This window comes from Lineus longissimus, chromosome 6 (assembly GCF_910592395.1).
Source record: "Lineus longissimus chromosome 6, tnLinLong1.2, whole genome shotgun sequence".
Taxonomy (NCBI): Eukaryota; Metazoa; Nemertea; class Pilidiophora; order Heteronemertea; family Lineidae; genus Lineus; species Lineus longissimus.
In genome coordinates this window covers 18,184,461-18,202,916 of record NC_088313.1, presented here as the reverse complement: position 1 = coordinate 18,202,916, position 18,456 = coordinate 18,184,461, and the positions used below count along the sequence as shown (strand labels likewise).

Sequence of the window (18,456 nt, the reverse complement as noted above, 5' to 3'; positions counted from 1 at the left end):
GAGCGGCGAACTCCTTTAATTTAAAGGTTTCGAAAGTCAATAAACCGTTATTTCCTAGAGTATTTCCCTCGCCTTAGGTCATGAGGTGGATTGTCTAAGCAGCTCTAGCAGCGATCTGCCTCCTGCTATCTTCCACTGATCTTTTAGATAGTTGACTGGACCATGTAACCTGTTTCCTGAACAGTATCAGAAGCAATCGACTGATTAGTAAACATTTCCATCCTAGTTAGTATCAATTCATCATCATTAGGTAAATGGCTGCTTCTCTGGCTTCTCATCATTGGAGTATCTCACTGGCTACCTAAGTGGAGTAACAGTTACCACGTCTTATTCCCGAGCAACGGACCTAACACATTTTGTACGGTTGAGGTTTGATAGAAACTGAGCAAGCATTGTGAAATTCGGTCTCTGCTCCTTTGATATTGGCAAAGGAACTACAACAGAAACATGAGGAAAGATTCAAGAACTAGTGTGCAGGTCATCACATGATGATTGTCGCCATTTTTACCCGTATCATCAGACAAGTCTATCGTGAAACTCCGTTTTTTTATTGATTCTCATGTCAAATGACAATCAATATTCGAAAAAAAGGTGATAGCCAGCCTAGCAACAGGATTACGTGAAGTTTCCGAGAAGTGGTATGGCCACCCGCGAATCAACATGGACAGAGACGCTCATGGCGTGACTTAGATCGATGATGGTCACAAGAAGGAAGATAAGTGTCTCATGGGTGTGGGACAGATGGTGGCGATACAGTTGCTGTTGATATAGCCAGACCATATCGGGCAAGGAGGAGGGTGACCGGGTAACCATTGAACATAATGAAGCTGGTTTCGCAATTACCCTTACAAAGAACTACGAAGAACGCAGTTCGATGGAAAGGTCAGTTTCAGCCAAATCAAAAGAAACGAAACAAAATTTAAAGAAAATAACTTATTCTTATTTTCATTGATTCGACAGTATCGTATATACAGAATAGGAGATCAGAACGTCCTTAAAAATGAAGAAAAAAAATTTACCGTCCGATTCGAATAAGTTACTTGAAGATATTGTCGTAGACCATTGTGTTCTTCTATGTACAACATATTCACCTAAAGAGCATTGTTGCTGTACATTTGCTATACATGTACACGTAGAACTACTCAGTATTATTACTGTCCTATCCGATGATAGTCCAACAGAATTTCCTTGGAAATTACTAGTTTCTTTAGTGATTTTACCAAGTATGGATTACTCTATACTTGATTTTACCTATATATCCATTCATCCGAAAGAGAACACAATACCACAATAAGTTGTACTTGCCTATACATAAGATGACATTTTACTTCGCTAGATACGTGCACATGTCATCACTGCACAGTGAGTAAACAGATTTTACATTCTATTGACGAACGGGTAACCCACCAACTTCCCGATGCTTTCCCGCCCGTACCGCCTTTCGACATGATATCTTCCCGTCCTCTGTTTATGGACCCAACGTTGATAACGTGTATCTATATACACGTATACAGCATGTACGCAATACACCCAACATCATTAATCACAGTTGTGGCACCGTAACATAATATGATGCATAATATATCAGGGCTAGCCCATACTGTCCAGAGACAGTCACCAAAGGGGCATTCTGGCCCAAAAGCGTCAATGACAACAGCTATGTCCCAAAGTGACGATAGATCGAAGTGAGAACTTAAACCATTCTCCCGAGTCCACCAAGACCATTCTCGTTCAGCCTACTAGGTCAACACTCCTGGCTAACAAACCGAGACCACCAAACCCAGCATCCAACTAACGTGGTCCATCGATCTACTCGCTCTTAGATCAGCCCGATAACCACTTCGCTCCGTTTTTTACTCTGTGACTGAATCGGGGTGTCTCACCCAACCTTTGACAAATTCGCCGCATCACATTCAGCCGTAAGTCTGTTTCACTTCATCACCATACATGCGATGCCAGCGAAGCCACTGTCACTCTGATATGGCCATTGCATGAAGTAGAACAACAATATTATCATTATGCTGGGGAGTGCCGGATATATACAGAAGTGGAGCTGAATTGGCACATGCCCCCATCGTGAGCTCTTACTCCGTCCATTCCGCCAAGATTTTGCGTCTGATTTCGTTTACGAAGTTCATGTTTAACCCGTCGACTAACAACCATCCCGTCATACTCAAAATTCCTCCAAAAGAACTATCACGGTCACATTCCTCGCAAATAATTACAATCTCAAAACCGGCTCAGTTCAGTAACCCATGAAACATGGAGAGTTTATTCATTTTACATTCACAACCATCTCTTATAGGGAACGTATCCAGCGTCCAGTCCTCTACCTGAACCGGCTGTACCTTTCCTCGCCGCCGGACTCGAATCCGGCACCCATCAGGCCTATTGCGTTTCAACACATTGTGGTATATCGTTCGCTGTGAACACTTTCCGTGCCCTGTAACGAGAACAGATTGTCTTAAAGCATACAGTTTACTTGTTTTCTAGCCAAGCAATCATGCGGATTTCCTCATTCAGATGCTTGGTTGATGTCAATTGTCATACTGGAAGCGGTTGTTACGGCTATTAACATCATAAATGAGCCAACAGCATGGGGGTTTTTGGGACCTGCTTCTTCTACTTTTGGAACGAACTATGAAGATGACCTGCTGACACTGATGGACTTCAGACATGGCACAGTGCTGTCTGCAGGACACCATAAATGATAATCTGCACTTCTCGCATCTGCCCTCAGAGATAGGTTTTATATGTTCGTAGTGTTGGTCTGCAGGCTTGTTCTGAAATGCCCGTCTAAGGGAGAGTTGTTCGAAGCTGTTATCTACTTACACACATCGGAATGATGAAGACATCCTTCGTTATCGGGCGTATTGGCTATTGCTCCCAGGCACAAGTGTTCATGCACCTGCCTGGGGTAGAAGTCACTTGGAAGGGTGGTCGTCGCGATACACGTCGCACAAAGCTGAAGGTAGCCCTTGCTATCTTCATGGCCCCGTGGGTAACAGCATTCTATTTTTGTTTCTGATCCTGAAAAAGAACCAGTTGTTTATCATGGTCAGGAAAGGGAGCAGACTGGTGGATAAAATCTACGGGGCTCATCGGCACCTTAGAAAGTCATCAGTGCCAGACCTCATATACCTACCGTAAAACAAAACGTTTTAGAATTACGTCTTTCGACTTCAATCACTAGTTTCATGTCATATTCAAACTTAACTGAAATGAAGTTGCCTTTTAAAGGTTAAACCGCTAAAGCTAATTTTAAACAGTGACCCCTCGCCCCGGCGAATAAAGACACGGGAAGTGTGACACTTCCGACGAGGAGGCGTGACGTCTGGAATCGTCTGCGCACAACCGGAAGTCAAACTAATTACTACCAGAGTCTTCTGAAAGACTCTGTTACTGCTTACCATCTTTATTTGCTATGACGTCCATTGCTCCGAAATGGCTTGGAGGTAAACAATGGTTACTTGGCGCCTCTACAGCGTCCGTATCTGTTGATCGACGGCTCTTTCGAGCTTTTCGAGTTTTTCTCTGTCGTCTGCGGGAATTTTCTGAAGGCACGTTCCGTCGGTTTGAATTTTTCCTATTCGTCCGCCGTCGGTTTTTCTTTTGATTTGATATCGAGGAATATGAATATCTGTTGATTATTGGATCTAAAACACCCTGAAATGACGCAATAAGATGGTCATTATTGACTTGAAGACTCATAACATCGGTCTATTAAGGACTGAAGGGAAGGACGGCTCCTCAAAACAACAAAGGAAGATTAAAACATTTACCGGTCAAACTAATGCACAAGTATGTGTGGAGCTTTATGAATACATTATATATTTATAAAGGCATTTTCTGAAAAATTCTCGGCATAATATAATGCATATCACATATAACCTACTTTTGTTCACTGAAAAGAAAAATAACTGAAAAATAACTTTTCTGTACCGTGTCTCAACAAGTGTACAGTTTTTCAAGAGGTTTGCATATCTTTATCGTACCAAGATAAACCCTAAATAATGGACTGCTGATAAAGCTGGGCATATGCTTGAAAAGCAATTGAACTTCGTGACACAATCCACCAACAAGAAAAACGATCGCGCTGCGCGTGGAATTATTCATCGTGGAAGGTGCGGGTCAAAAATTGCTACCTGTGTCGGCGAGGATGGATCCGACATCGTCAATATATGTAAATCTAGTTTCCGGGCAGAGCAGGAGTCTAAAGATTCGTTCAGCCAAATTGAAATTTTGTGAACATCGCAGTTTACTTTTCCTTGGAGAATAAATCAACTTGGGGGATAAGTAAGGTAAAGTAGGGAAAAGCTGCTATGGGTATTTAACCAAATAAACGCCCTCACTCAGAGTGGTGTTAGCAATATGCCCCTACGAAAGGAAACCCTTCTGCACTTAACTTGCAGTGACGCGCTAACGTAAGAAATCTGAAAGGTTAGGCCTCTGGCATATGAGGATGATATTCAGCCAGAACGGATCTTAAATGGATTCAAATCTATTGTTCACAGATAGTAATTACTGCCAGTGGTGTTTGTCTTAGATTAGCAGCTCTAAAATGCCACGTCGGCGCAAACACCATTGTTAATTGGCGGTATGTTAATATAAGATGTGGATGCTGATGTAATAAAAATATGAAAATTCTTGCCTGGGTGGCGGTTTCTGAATCCTGTTTTGACCGACCAGGTCGCTGTGATGGATTATCTGATACCTTTCTTGGTCGATCACGTGATCTTCTACTACATACGTCAGTTCTGTTGACTATCACTTGGAAGGAATGTCCCGGTTTAAATGTTTCTGAAACGAGTAAAAGGACAGTTCGTGAAATAAGGGGTCAAAGTGTCCTGCGCTATGGGTGTTAGTGTGATGGCGTTCATGGTTAGTTCTTGTCACATTGATTTATTGACTTGATTCGTTGCGGCAGCGTAGCAGTACGCCATTGGTCATGTTACCATGTCATAGAGCAAAAAAGATCAAAAACCTTAGTTTTTAAGATGGTGTACGTGACCGCGGCAATGCTCAATGTTTACAACACGAAGTATGTCTGCAGGTTGAAAGAGCATGTATAAATGAGTAAGAGGCAGCAGGTGAGCTCAGATAGCGTTCTCTACCTTTCCCTTTCAGTTATGACACCACAAGTTCCACGGGGATTTTTAAAAGTTTATTCCATCAGTCGGCAGTGAAAGAAATACTTTGGCAATTGAACAAAACAAGTAATTTTCAATGCGTACCATCGTGGAACATTCCTTTGCTAAATGTAAGGTAAATGCAAATGGCATGACTCTTTGCATTAAGTTTCCTACGATTAATCGGCTAACACGCATCAGTTTTGTAAGTCTGAGTTTAGTTGTAACTTCGGACAATTTTTGTCTGCGTAGTTCTTTCTGTGGTAGCTTTATGTTGTGAACCTCCGCCAGGAATTCCAATTGAACCCATAGTAGCATTGGCCGGGTATCCTCTTCTCTTTTCTCATGAAAGAAATACCTGCGCTAACTATTCTGTTTGCGGAAGAAATGGTTTCTGTGGCTAGTTTACAACGAAACTAATGTCGTGTTCTCCCTTTACAGCGGTCAGTTTTTTCGCTCATTAACTTCAAAACAGACAACATTGGTTGGTGCGTAGAAGCTAGACTTTACGTACACATATTCGACGAGAAAACATATACATGTATACATACAAGGCCCCCACCACGCGCCAGCCTAGCGAAGGACATGTTGATAGCAACCGATTGCACCAGAAATTCCAACCTACTGTTCTTGACCTCGCTGCTGGAGTTTGGTCTGAATCATAAAAGGTCATTCAAGCACGTCCCACTGTTACCTCTCGACCAGAGTTCCGTTGCAAACGTACTCTATCCAGAGTAGAACCAACGACATCCCACCCTCGCAATTTGTCCAATTCTGAAACATATGTAAGGCGGCTCACCTTTCTGACTTTACAATCGAAGACAAGGTCAACAGAAAAACTTCGGCAAGTTGATATAAGGTCAGAAGGCCAATTTAAACTACATGTACTGTCGACCCAGGTGTTTGTGAATGTCGATGGTCACCCTCCCGCAATGAAATGTGAGAGAGCAAAAAAGATGACTAAATGTTATGGGAAAGTGTTATAAGTGTTATAAGAGCATAAAAACAAAAATGAAATATGAAATATAATCACGAAATATATAATATATCATTCAAGTACTGTCTGGGTACGGTCTCGAGTCAGTCTTACGGCATCTATATCGACATTCACCAGATTACATATACAGGTCGTCTGGACTGGGGTACGTTTGAGTAATGCAATAATAGGGAGTTTCAGCAGGGGTGAATTTCACGCTCGTATGACGTATCCGTATCGGTTTTACGTATGACCGCTCCACAAATTACGTTACATCATACGTAAAATCGATAGGGATAAGTCATACCGGAGATATTTTGTTCTTTGCTGAAACTCGCTATAGACATAACTGTAACAATCGAACCTGACAAAATCGTGACCACTGCTATGAAGAGTGACCATACATGTAGACATCTGAAGAACATTGCTTTGTTTTACGAGTGATAACAAATAGATTTCGTCAAGAAATATATTTCACCTCAGACATATACTTCTAGGGTTCTTTTAGTTAGCTGAAATTCAGTAATGAGCCATCAGGTGCAGAAGGAATAAAGAAACCTCTTTCAAACCTGAAGTGCAGCGGTAACTATACTACCCTTACTTTTCTTTGGCCAAGAGAACGAAGGTGTGAGATGAAATAGGTTAAGAGGGTATCGCCCAGCCACGAGACGGAAGGTTTTTTAGTTTTCTCACAGATGATACTTTGAAATGTGTGAAAGTCTTTCACCTCAATAACCTTGGTACCTTTCCAAAAGCATCTCCAACACACATTCTATTGAAATTTGAAGTATTTGCCAAGGCAAATGATACTTAAGAAATATTCATATGGTATGCAAGTATCACTTATTCGTTGATCCTCGACAGCCACTGTTGGCCTTTTTTTACAAATTTTGCTGATTCTCCATGGTTCGTTATTGTTCATAAAATAAGCACTTGTATGTCACAGCTACAATACATTGTATTTGGTTTTTCATGCTTGTGTACAACATCGCTTTGTACAACATAGTAGATTTCGAAATCTGCAAAAGTGATAATCTAGCCTACCACATGTTTCAAAAGCAACATTCTCCCCAATGTGCGTATTCTGTACACAGGTTTGAATAAACCAATGCAGAACTACGAGATATGGGCCCTTTTCCTAACGTTTCAGTGAAAACACGATTTCATTTTAATGCATCTTGTGATCGTTCTTATCATGACTGAGGGGAATCAATTATCTTACTGTCGTTGACATACTAGTATCTTCCTGATTCAACGCATTCGATACCAAAGGCTAACTAAAGAACAATGGTTCGTTCAGCAGTACACACATGCCTTCCGAGAACTATTGGAAGAGGTGCCCTCATCGCCCCGTACTATCCCAAGTCATCAATCTGTGTTTAGACGTATCGTTGACCAACGATACAACAACATACTACATTGCTCAGCAATATCAGGGAAATGCTTCAATGTCTTACACTAAAACGTGATTGGAAAATGAAGTAGGGGAAACAAAGGCACCGGCTCCATCGACTGCAGTAGGCTGACAGGGGCTCTGCGTGCCAGGAATATCTGCTCCCATCAGGAACAATCCAGCCTACTTCCCCGTCTCGGACTGTTGGCCAGTAATGGTGATGGTGATTAGTTAAACGCCAGGGATGAGCTAGTGTATGGTGAGACACATTGGGCTTTGTGTACTAACAACTCAACTCAAGAAAGCAAGTTCGCCCTAGGAATGCTTTAGGCAGGAGCCAGGTTGGGCAGATTAGGTTACAGAAAGTCGGCGGTAGATGTCTCCGTCTCACAATATAACAGGTGGGCCACCAATGTAAAACAGGCATACGATTAAAAACAAATGGTGTAAAAAGTAAGGGCACTGCACTTCTCAGCCATGATTATACTGATATTTGCCACATTGGCTACAGAGATCAATACGTCAAATAGTCTTGATCTGGCGAGACTTTCAAAAAAGAAAGTAGAATTATGCGCGCACAAAACAAAATGAAATTTGTGTTGCCCAAAAAAATGGGGACTGCATGTTTTATATTTTACGTCCACCACGCTTGTACGAGGATCGTGTATCACTATGTATGGACCTATACATATTAATTACTTAGTGGAGATGACTAATTGGACCCCCAACTCCCGCCTATTGCTCCGTTTAAGGAAATTTACTAGTATTATAGGAAAGTGTTGCTGAGAATAATTTATCTTTGCAAGAAACCTGCGGTCAAATGGCGCCAACTTATGCCAAAGTTTAAAAACTCTTATTTTCGTCGTTGCATGGCGCATTCCATTGCAACGAGTCCTTGGGTCATGATCATGATCTTCGGACGACAAATCCCAATAAGTTAATCCGAATCATGACACAGAGGTCCAATTATTTTCCCTATTACCCGTTATCAATGTTATCAATCTTTGAGACCAGTTAATCCTCGTTCTGAATTCGAATAATACCCTCGATCACTGGCTAATACTCTCGAATCCGTATATGTTCTAATATTGATCCGTATAAATACACGTCTACACGTCACAAAAATCTGGTTAGCAGCCCTACTAGACACTGAGACCACGCATTGCGGAGCCTCCTCACATTTTTTATTGGGGAACGCTGAAAGACGGCTACATACTTTTTTCTCGGTTTCCCCCATTTGAAAAGCCATGGTCTCTCTAGCTGGGATATTTTCACTAAGTAGAATTCTCCCATTATTGTATCGACCAGTCTGTGGTGTTCAATCGAATGACAATCGGAGAATGATATCGAAAAACTAATTACTCTACGCGATCAGACGATAGGTCACATGACTCATAGCTGAACAGTCTAGTTGGCTGTTGCTTTAGTCGGTTATCTAGTGACTTGTCATGGCTTTCCATCTAATTGGAGATGAATGTCACTACCCTGAAGTTCAAGTCTCTGCCATTTCTATTTATTTAAAACTCTTGCCCTTTGTTGAACTGTGTCTCGAGTAGCCGCCTCCACACAGGAATGTCATAGTGTGTTAAACCAAGACCATTGGCATTTGTTTAGACTGCTAGATAATAATTTTATAAAATAGCCATACAAACAATTTTACTCAATAATGACAACCGGTGAAAACAGACACAACTGTAAATGTTATACTCAAAAGTACGGAAAAGTTACCAGCGTGAAGAAAAGTGAAATAGTATGCTGTGCCTACAGAATGATCGTCAGAAAATCTTTCCATGAAAAAGAACAATATATATTCAGCTTCTTTTTGCCCCCGGCCGTCCTGTTGCTTTTAAGTTTCGGTTACCAAATGCCAGTAACTGTGTTTAAATAAAGTACAGTGGAACCCCGGTAACACGACCATTCATGGACGAGGTTGAATGGTCGCTGACCGGGGTTCCACTGTAACTTGTTTCTGTACCTTTTCAGGGAATGATGAGAGCCTCACGCGGAAACAGATGCCCGATCCTCCAACGTATACGTGCGCCAAATATTCGAAATGGGGACCAATAACGAGGCAAGCTTTGCCTATACTGGAAACTGTGTAATACGACATTGGTATCTTTTGGTGGCTGGTTCATCAAACTTCCTCCAACAACCGAAGCCATGAAAAGCATTAGTTCTCTGAGGTTATCTTCAGGAAGCCATGGCAAATGAAAGCAAAAGTTCTCAAATATTATTTTTAGGAACTAAACCGTAGGCTCTGTATCCCTCACTCTCTTTAATTGCGGAATGGACGCCTTCCAGCGCACAATTATGGAGCAAATGTCAATTGACAATGAAGAAAAAAAGTGGTATATCAAATATACAACCGTGGGCGTTCCTTCCCCGCAAAAATTTAAACAATACTTTTCATCTTCGATGATGTCCTGGTGGTGGCTGTGAGTTCTTTTTCCTCACTATAACTGCAACAATGACACAAGTGAGCAAGAGCATTGACGTCATCCTGAGATTCGGGCCTTTGTCACTTTTCATTATCTTGAATGTTTGACCATAACGATAAGTGTTCGATACCAGGGTAAAATCATCTTGGGTTCAAAAAATTTGATTTAAGAAAAGCCAAAATTTCAAGAAATCGTCGGGTAGTTTTCGCACATTGACCTTAAAGGACGTGGACATTGACTTCCGGAAAGGCCAATAGAGGCCAACAGTGAATACAGTATGACAAGGAAACGCCAGACTCCGAATAGTTTTTTATAACTATATACGGCTATACTTATGCAACACTTCAAATGCCAATATGGGGCACTGAATGGGGGAATGTCCTACTTGGGAGCTGAACTCAATGACATGAATTACACCTATATACCACTAAAAAGTGTAAGTCGCGACAGGTTGATGATGCTTAACTCTATTTGAAATAGAAAAAACAACGGTACACATTATTTATGAGTGAATGTCATTGTGGAAGTTGTAAATCCATCATTAAACCCCACTCTTGCAAATTGTGAAGAATACACAAATTTGGTATTCGCATATACCAGTCCCCTTCAAACGTATGGCTTGTTTCGTTCATTGGAGTGACTGCTGGATGATATAACGAACGTCATGTATGACTACTTCTTATGGTGACCCATCTTTTTATCTAACATTTTACACCATTTTCCAATCGTAGTCTTCAGTTCTTCTGGACCTATTTCTTCTTCGACAGAACGCCCAGTTTGATTTAGTATCACGCATCTTCAATATTTAATGTATTAAGAATGGCATGAGATCCGAAACTTATACGATTGTCTTTTATAAGATACAAATATAAATATTATAGTATTAATAATTTAAATGTAAATGTATATAATATTAGTATTTGCTTAACACTACTTAACACTACTAAGGCCAAATCGTCGACCTTGCTAATCTTACTATCCACTTTCACGATTCACGACTTTCACGATTCCCAAGCATGAAGGCACATGCAGAATCAATGCCACACAGGAGGCAAATCTCATACAAACCGCCTGTTCGATATATACTATACATGTAAGTCGCCGCGCCAGGCTCCGGAAGCCAGACCGCTCCATGGAGTAGAGAGTTGCACCGGGTAGTGAGGCGAGCAGCTGAAAGCGACAAAAGTACTTCCGGGAGCTGATCTATGGTGACTAGTTAAATTAATGGTAGCGTCCTGAAATTACGGACGGGACATGGCTGATGGAACATAGGAGGCAGGGGGCTCATTAGAGACGCACGGAGTATCAGAGAGTAAAGAGCAGCTGTAGACGCCCGCAGTAGCACCAGGTCATTACAGGGAATGACTGAATGTATTCACGCTACACCTTCGGTAACATTGCGGAAAGAAATTCTTGAGAACGGATAGGTTCATAGATTCCAGCAAGAGTTGGCTTCTTCTTAAAGGATCAATGACATTTCGGAACTCACGACGTTTGTTACGTGGACGCCAGAGAGTTATAACCCCAAGCTATTATGCCATTGGTTATTTAAATTAATAACACTAAATAAATATGACAATCAGCGCGAACGGAAAACCAACAACAAAAAAAATGGACTGAATAAGCTAGCGAAACCATCCTTTAACGGTAATCGAAGCCCTCAGGAGGAATTAGTTTGACTGCTGTACAGATAGGTTCTCTCCAGTGGCATAGTATGTAAGGTATTGTCCATTCCCGCTATATAAAGACTCGCATTGAATAGCTTTCGTATACCTATACAATGTACAGTCGTCTATATTTACAAAATTGGAAATCAGCTTTAAGGAACTACGTCAAACTTTAATTAAAAGTAATTGTAATGAGCTGTTATTGTTCTGTTCCTCCCACATGCTTGTATCGAATAGATTTGCCCCAAACTTCAGGCAGATACAACTTGCAGGCAATTTTCCTTTCCATAAGGGTGTCACAACACCTGATGGTGTTGTGATCAGCATTGACCTTTTCACTAAGCTTCGTTCCAAGGATAGAAGAACCTGAGGAAGGAGATCCCAGTCCAACTTTAAGAAAATCAGTCAAACATCGATTGAAGGTTTATAATATTTACGTTCTCACCTGAAGGTTAAGGTCCCACCCAACTGTTCCCTGTGCCCGTGGATTTGGCGGGGTCTTGGCGGCAAAACGGCAAAGCACAGATTCGTGCGCACGTGGACGGAACCGTACTGCTGGTTTCTTGATGGAAAGAAGACAAGGCTATTTTCTGGAGCCAAGACCACTGAAGATGAAACTGTTGGGAGCCACCGGAGACCTGCAGAGAACAGGCCAATTTTTCGCGGCGGTATATGATATGGTTACGTATAAAAGAACGTGGAAGAAAAAAAACATCAGGACATGGTGGCAAGCCAGTGACTGCTTTCAAGCCAACTTTAAGGAACTTTAAAAGTCTAGGAAAAAACTGGAAAGATAGGGTTCATATCGATTTTTTGGACACCTTTTGAGTCCGTCAGTATACGTAATCTCATATTCTTGCAATTGCTCGATTTTCAATCAGCAAGCAAACTATTGCTAGTGCTATTCTGTCATATATGTCCCGCTGCTTGAGTGGGCAATGATAAGACCAGTGGTCAGGTCAAGGCCCCAAAGATCATCTTAATCTACCAATATCCCTTGCCTAGCCGGCATTTCCACAGCCCTGCTAGCCACTGTTGTCTGCCAAGCTTGACGTCCCCGAGGAGTATCTTATCTGACTCGGCGCGCCATCTCGTCTGAAACTGGACAATATAATTAACTAAAGGCTATGCCGGGTTACAACTCCATATAGAATTATTGACCATATTCTTGTAATATTCATAACATATCTACGTTCCTTCCAATGATCTGACGAGTGGATAGCATTCCCAATAGGATGTGGTGCTGTTCGGATTTAATAAGTCAATGGTAAGTGGACATAGCCAAGACTTCATTGGAATCATAGGCTGCTGCTACTGCGCGCGTTTACAATTAAAAGCTGGTCAGATCAAACCATTCAGTTTTGCTAACTGTAACAGAGTGATGTCAGTAAATTTCTCATTGCGTCATATCAGACTCCAATAAGTTTACCTGTATTTTCTAAAAATAAAGTCACACGCACTTTAATAGCGCTCTTCGAGAAATCAACTCGTTACAGGAATATTTCATAACGTCAATATCACCGATGTCTTTCTGCAGTTACTCAAAATAACAGACACTCATAACTATCTTTGGCTAATGTACAACGATTCTGCAAGAGGCCCAGCTTTCTTCCAAATGTTTCTCATTTATCTCCTTCTGCAACTCTGTGTAGAATCCATCAACTTCTCTATGGCGCTGGCGGTGAATGAAGCGGTTAGTAAGTCCGTTACCACGACTTGGAGCCCACTGCGTATAGAGTAGTACCCTGGGTTCCTCTTCTAGCAACCAAAGCAATGATGAATACGCAGCGCTGTTAATCATTGCCAAGACAAGCTGCCCGGAACCTTTCTTCTCCTAAGTGGTACCTCGAAATTGCTGCTGACAACTGTTTTGGAGCCCACCTACCAGGGATATCTATCAATAGGTTTTTATTTACCATGTTTACAGTATATTGTTTCTCAGGAAACCAAGAATTGTACCGAGTTCTAGGGTGTTCTTTTGCATGGTTGTTCTCGTTGTTGTGCATGATATTTCAACCCGTTTACCAAATCTTCTTCTGCATGCGTCAGATGGACGATCCTGCCCAGGCTGCCCATGCAGTTCTGGTAACGAATGTTGTCAGCTCTGAGACGCAATATCATGACGTTATCTTGCTCTGGTTTATATCAGATCTGTCACTCAACACCGACGTCGATACTGCTCATGAAAAACACGATCGGTGACAGTCTGTCATGTCTGCAGGGAGTGGGTTTTTTCTGAAGTCATTACCACTCCTAATGATCTTGTGCACCAGATGATAGACAATGATTAGTCAAACGTATCTACCGGATATGATCTGCCAAAATTTTGTCCCTGTCACTTTTTTTTACCTTTTCACGAACCTAAGACCACGAAATGTGTTCTTCTGTTACATTTTGGCCACTGGTCACGGAGTACAAAACTGCCATATTCCATCAGAGGAGGATGTTCCTTGATGACATTAAGTCACCTGATTTCGAGCCATTTTGTCAATGGCCAATGCACTTATCGGCGTTCATCTGGTTTTTATGATTGATTTGGTTCTGATGTCATCAAAAAATCCCCTGACTACTGCAAGCCTTGCATATCGGACTCGACTCAACCAGCATACTTTGTCCGTTTTGATAACAGACTTAGAACTTGGACTTGGGATTTGGGAGACCTGTCCCTTACGCTACGATCTTTGTTTTTCATGTTTACTGTAAGCCTTTATAATCCAGATGATAAGCTAAAGAAAAAAGGACAATTTATCAGAAAGACAACAAAGGTTGTACGACTCCAGGTGCCATTGCAGTTTCTTCATAGCAATTTCTGAAGAGATTTCTTTAAGAAAGGTTTCTTGTCAGAAACCAATACGGTAATGGTACACAAAAATATAGATACATCCTTCATAAGAGATGCACTAAGGTATAGTGTACATCTCACGTTCACTATACCTTTGGTGATTTTAGTTAATTCAATTGGACCGCTCAATTAAATATGCCTTGGAAGCAATGGGGGACCAAGGTGAACGTGTCTGGCCGAGAATCAATCAATCAAGGGGAGAAGGAAGTGAGAAAGCTTTAGTGAGGTAAACATAACTGGAGAACCCATCGATTCAGCATTTCCATCACCACTAGGTTAGAACAAGAACATCATTCCGGCGATAAGTGGTGCATGGTATACTGATCACTTTGTTGCCCATCTTGGAGAAACTTCTGCACAAAATTGGAAGACACCAGTAAACCCAACTTCGCAATTCCCACTAAGATCCTAAAAATGCATTCTTCGTAATGAGATCTTCTAAAATTCTCCCATCTTACAGAAACTTCGATATGTGAATTGAAATACACTAGATAACCTACCAACTTTAGCCAAAGATGATCGTTGAAAAGATTCTCTCAAAAACTACCAAGTTTTAGTAAAGTATTTCAAAAGATCACAAACATTTCTTTCTTGGATCTCGCTTGAATCTTAACCGAGATGAATCTAGCCTGAATTGGTGTAGCCAATACATCGCACAAGTCTAGTGCATGGTTAGCTTTGTTAGGCTTTGCCTTTCAAGTCAGCCATTTGGGACAAGAAGAGGAGCAATTACTGAAGTATCTACTGTTCGCCGCTGCCTGGAAGGAGTAAATGTACTTTTACGGTCTCGGTCAACCAGAGTTATTGGGTCGGGGGTGAGGTAATAAAGCATTCTCGAGAGGTCCGCTCTTAAGAGGCCGAAATGTTACCAAAGCTTAAAGTTACGCCCGGGATAAACACTGCGCAAACACTTGGTGTCGTTATAATGAGAGCCCAAGCCTTCTTAATGATGGTGATATTTGCAAAACAGGTCTTTCCTGTTAATGGCGAATATTTGTTGCTAGTGCGGGGGAAGTACGGTTCTAAAATCGTGCTTCGGGTCTGTTCATCATGTCTAAATAGGCTCATCAGCTTGCGGTATATGATGACTTTCAAACTTTTTTCTATACAACAGGTAATTTTCCTCTTTTTGTCAAATGACGAGGGAAAGAACATTTGAAACCATTCTGTTCAGTCCCATCCAAAGAAGAGTAAAGCGGAATTACAGAGACGGGCAGGACAAAGGACATCGGAGCAAGACTAACCCAAACACTTCAGAGGCTGATCGACTACACCCGCACTTAGTTCCTATTCCGGCAGACAAAACGGGTCACTTTCTCTCTAGCGAATAGCAACAATAAAGGTAATAACAACGTATTTTCTCCACCCAAAGTCATACAGGGAATAAACATGTTGTTCGGAAAGAAACATTATTTTTCATCAAGTTAAGAATATGCCAGAATGGATATAACGAATGGGGAATGCCACGCCGATTTATCGTCAGTCCTAAGTAGGAGACTTTACGACTGACAAATTACGCTGATGAATCGGCATTAGGAATGCGAGCATCAACAAACTTGTGGTTAAAGGTGAAGATGAAATATCTGCTACATGTGAGGTAATCATTAGATAAATTCCCCCATGCTGCATTTCATAGCAATTAGCAATACATGTGGTTGTTAACGATATTGCGAAAGCAGAAAAGTAATGTCTGAATGCTAATGTTGCCAACGTTCACCAAGAAACTGCTAATTTCTGAATCAGTTCTCTGAATGGCTATGATAGACCTACACGTGAGAATATCGCCAAGAGGCAATGATGTTTGACATGGTCAACAAGATGGAAATCATGGGACTGCGGTTCAAATTCTACAGTATGTATGTACCGGTAGGCCTATATCTCTGAACGCAATTTTCAGCTATACCTCCATATGCTGATTTTTTTTGGAAGTGGTAGTTGAAATCTAGGTCATCGGCACAGGTCCGAGAATATTGCAAAAAGGTGCATCCCTTAAAAAATGTCCATATGATATTTTGGAAACTACCAAGCCATCTCTTGGTATCCATGAATGTGTTGCTTTCTGTCGGAATCTCCAAGTACGAGTTTTGATATTATCCGTTGACTAAAAGGTGTTACCTTATTACATATCACTTGTTTAGATTCGATTATGAGACCACTATCCCATCGTCATCCTGATGTGTAACACCACCTCCGCAATTCAAAAGTATACTATGTTCTGAGATAATTAGATACTAGTATATGGGACATTTATCACAGGAAGACAATTGAGAAGATAAACGCCTTGTTAATAATTAATTGTCAATTATAAGATCGCCCCCTCTACTCTCTTCATGAGCGCATTAAGATCCATAACGTATCACATGAATAATGCTTTGAATTTAATGCTTTGAGAGGAATTTCCACCATCAACACTTTCGCTACTTTCTGAACAATAACGTCACGTATAAGTCTCGAAAACTATAGATGAAAGATTACTTTTAATTCCGTGTTTTGGTAATTTCAAGTAAGTATAATATTTATTACTGGTTAATAAAGCAGTGGATACGGCACCCTAGAAGAAGGGCAAATCCTGCTGAATCTCGACTTCTTCTTTGAACCGTTCCGGGCTTTTGGCCCTACAGAGAAGTTGTTTTCAAGGATGAAAGCGTCCACACCCGCCGGACAGGAGTTATGCACTCAGGGTGACGAATGATCTTCTGTGGGCTCAGCTTTTAGAGATACCAATAGAGTGTCGTTACAATACTGTTAATAAAAAGCTTGCTGCGATGCTGATCAACCACGATAAGTGATACATGTATATTCAAGAGTAAGAGACAGAACAGGTAGTAGACCTACAATGCTTTTAGTGGCACTCGAAAAGGATCTCTCATCCATCAATCGAAGCATAGCGACTGTTAAAATGAAAATATTCTTGCTTCAACTTGACTTACCTTCAGGCTTCATTGTGGCAATAAGGAAAGAGGAGAGTATAAGTATCCAGAGATCTATCCAAATAAATGCCACACTACCGGACGTCATACCGTCGACATCCCATCAGAATGTTAGACCCAAACTCCTGCCCTTAAGAAAACATCCATCGGAAGAAACCAGACCGGAATTGCACACACCGCGCCATGACCTCGCGTACGGAAACTAAGCCCAGAACTGGCCGAGAGCTGGTGAAGCACTGTTTAAAGAGTGCTAGACCACAAGAAGTACCTGTGAGAGAGGTTACTACTATCCCAATGAAACTAAAGGTGTAAAAGCGGTGAAGCTCTTCATCTGTTTGAAGTATCAAAGGTACTAATGAACTGACGTCAACTGGTAAGCAGTTAAAGAATTGCCAATCAATGGCACGTGGACATGGCCTTAAACTCCAATTTAGTTCCCTGGTTCTGAGTCAGATGGCGATGCCGTTTAAGGACCTCTGAATGGTTCCGTCATGATTTGTTTTGAGAGGAAGGCAGCCAACGTCTCGAGGGAAAGCAATGGGACCCGTGTGTCTATAAGTAAAGCAATGGTGAACGTCTCAAGGGAATGCAATGGGAAACGTATAGATGGAAAACAATGGTTAATGTCTCAAGGGAAAACAATGGTAACGTCGGAAAAGGACTCGATGACAAAACTAATGGTCAACGTCACGACAAGATGTCACATCTCTCTGAAGTGCATATAAGTGCAGTAAAATACGTTCGGTCAATCTCGGCATCAAAGGTTGCTTCCTCGATACTTACAGGGCCCGATGATCACAGGGTTCGGGGGCGACCTGGTTTAGAACTCCAGCGAGAGATCACCGATCACACTTAACAAAATACAACGAATAAATTAAATTAAATTAAAAGCCAGATGCAAGTGAAACGTTTTTGGGTGTTCGTTTTGGAGTATAATATTACCCCTCATTGTTTGGGAACGCTGAAAGATAGATTGAATAATACGTTTTTCTGTGTTTCCCCTGTCGACAAGTCATGGTCACTCCAGGTCGTCTATTGTATGGAAACATTGAAATAATTGAGAACAATCAAAGTGTTACAC

General features: G+C 41.4%; 1 protein-coding gene across 1 annotated transcript; it reads right to left on the bottom strand.

The window, feature by feature from the left end:
* Positions 1–918: 918 nt before the first annotated feature.
* Positions 919–17,688, bottom strand: LOC135489617 (uncharacterized). Its single transcript, XM_064775048.1, has 5 exons — positions 17,376–17,688; positions 4,652–4,800; positions 3,411–3,666; positions 2,833–3,030; positions 919–2,443 (listed from the first exon to the last, which is right to left on the bottom strand). The coding sequence occupies exons 1-5, from the start codon at positions 17,461–17,463 to the stop codon at positions 2,241–2,243; spliced, it is 894 nt and encodes a 297-aa protein (XP_064631118.1). The 5' UTR covers positions 17,464–17,688; the 3' UTR covers positions 919–2,240.
* Positions 17,689–18,456: the final 768 nt, after the last annotated feature.

Bases quoted from the DNA above. Each gene is read 5' to 3' on its own strand.
- LOC135489617 (XM_064775048.1), bottom strand. From the start codon at position 17,463: ATGACGTCCGGTAGTGTGGCATTTATTTGGATAGATCTCTGGATACTT. The intron at 3,667-4,651 runs GCAAGAATTTTC...GCGTCATTTCAG, and splicing joins ATTCAGAAACCGCCACCCAG to GGTGTTTTAGATCCAATAAT. The intron at 3,031-3,410 runs GTAAGCAGTAAC...GTTCTTTTTCAG, and splicing joins CGTCATAGCAAATAAAGATG to GATCAGAAACAAAAATAGAA.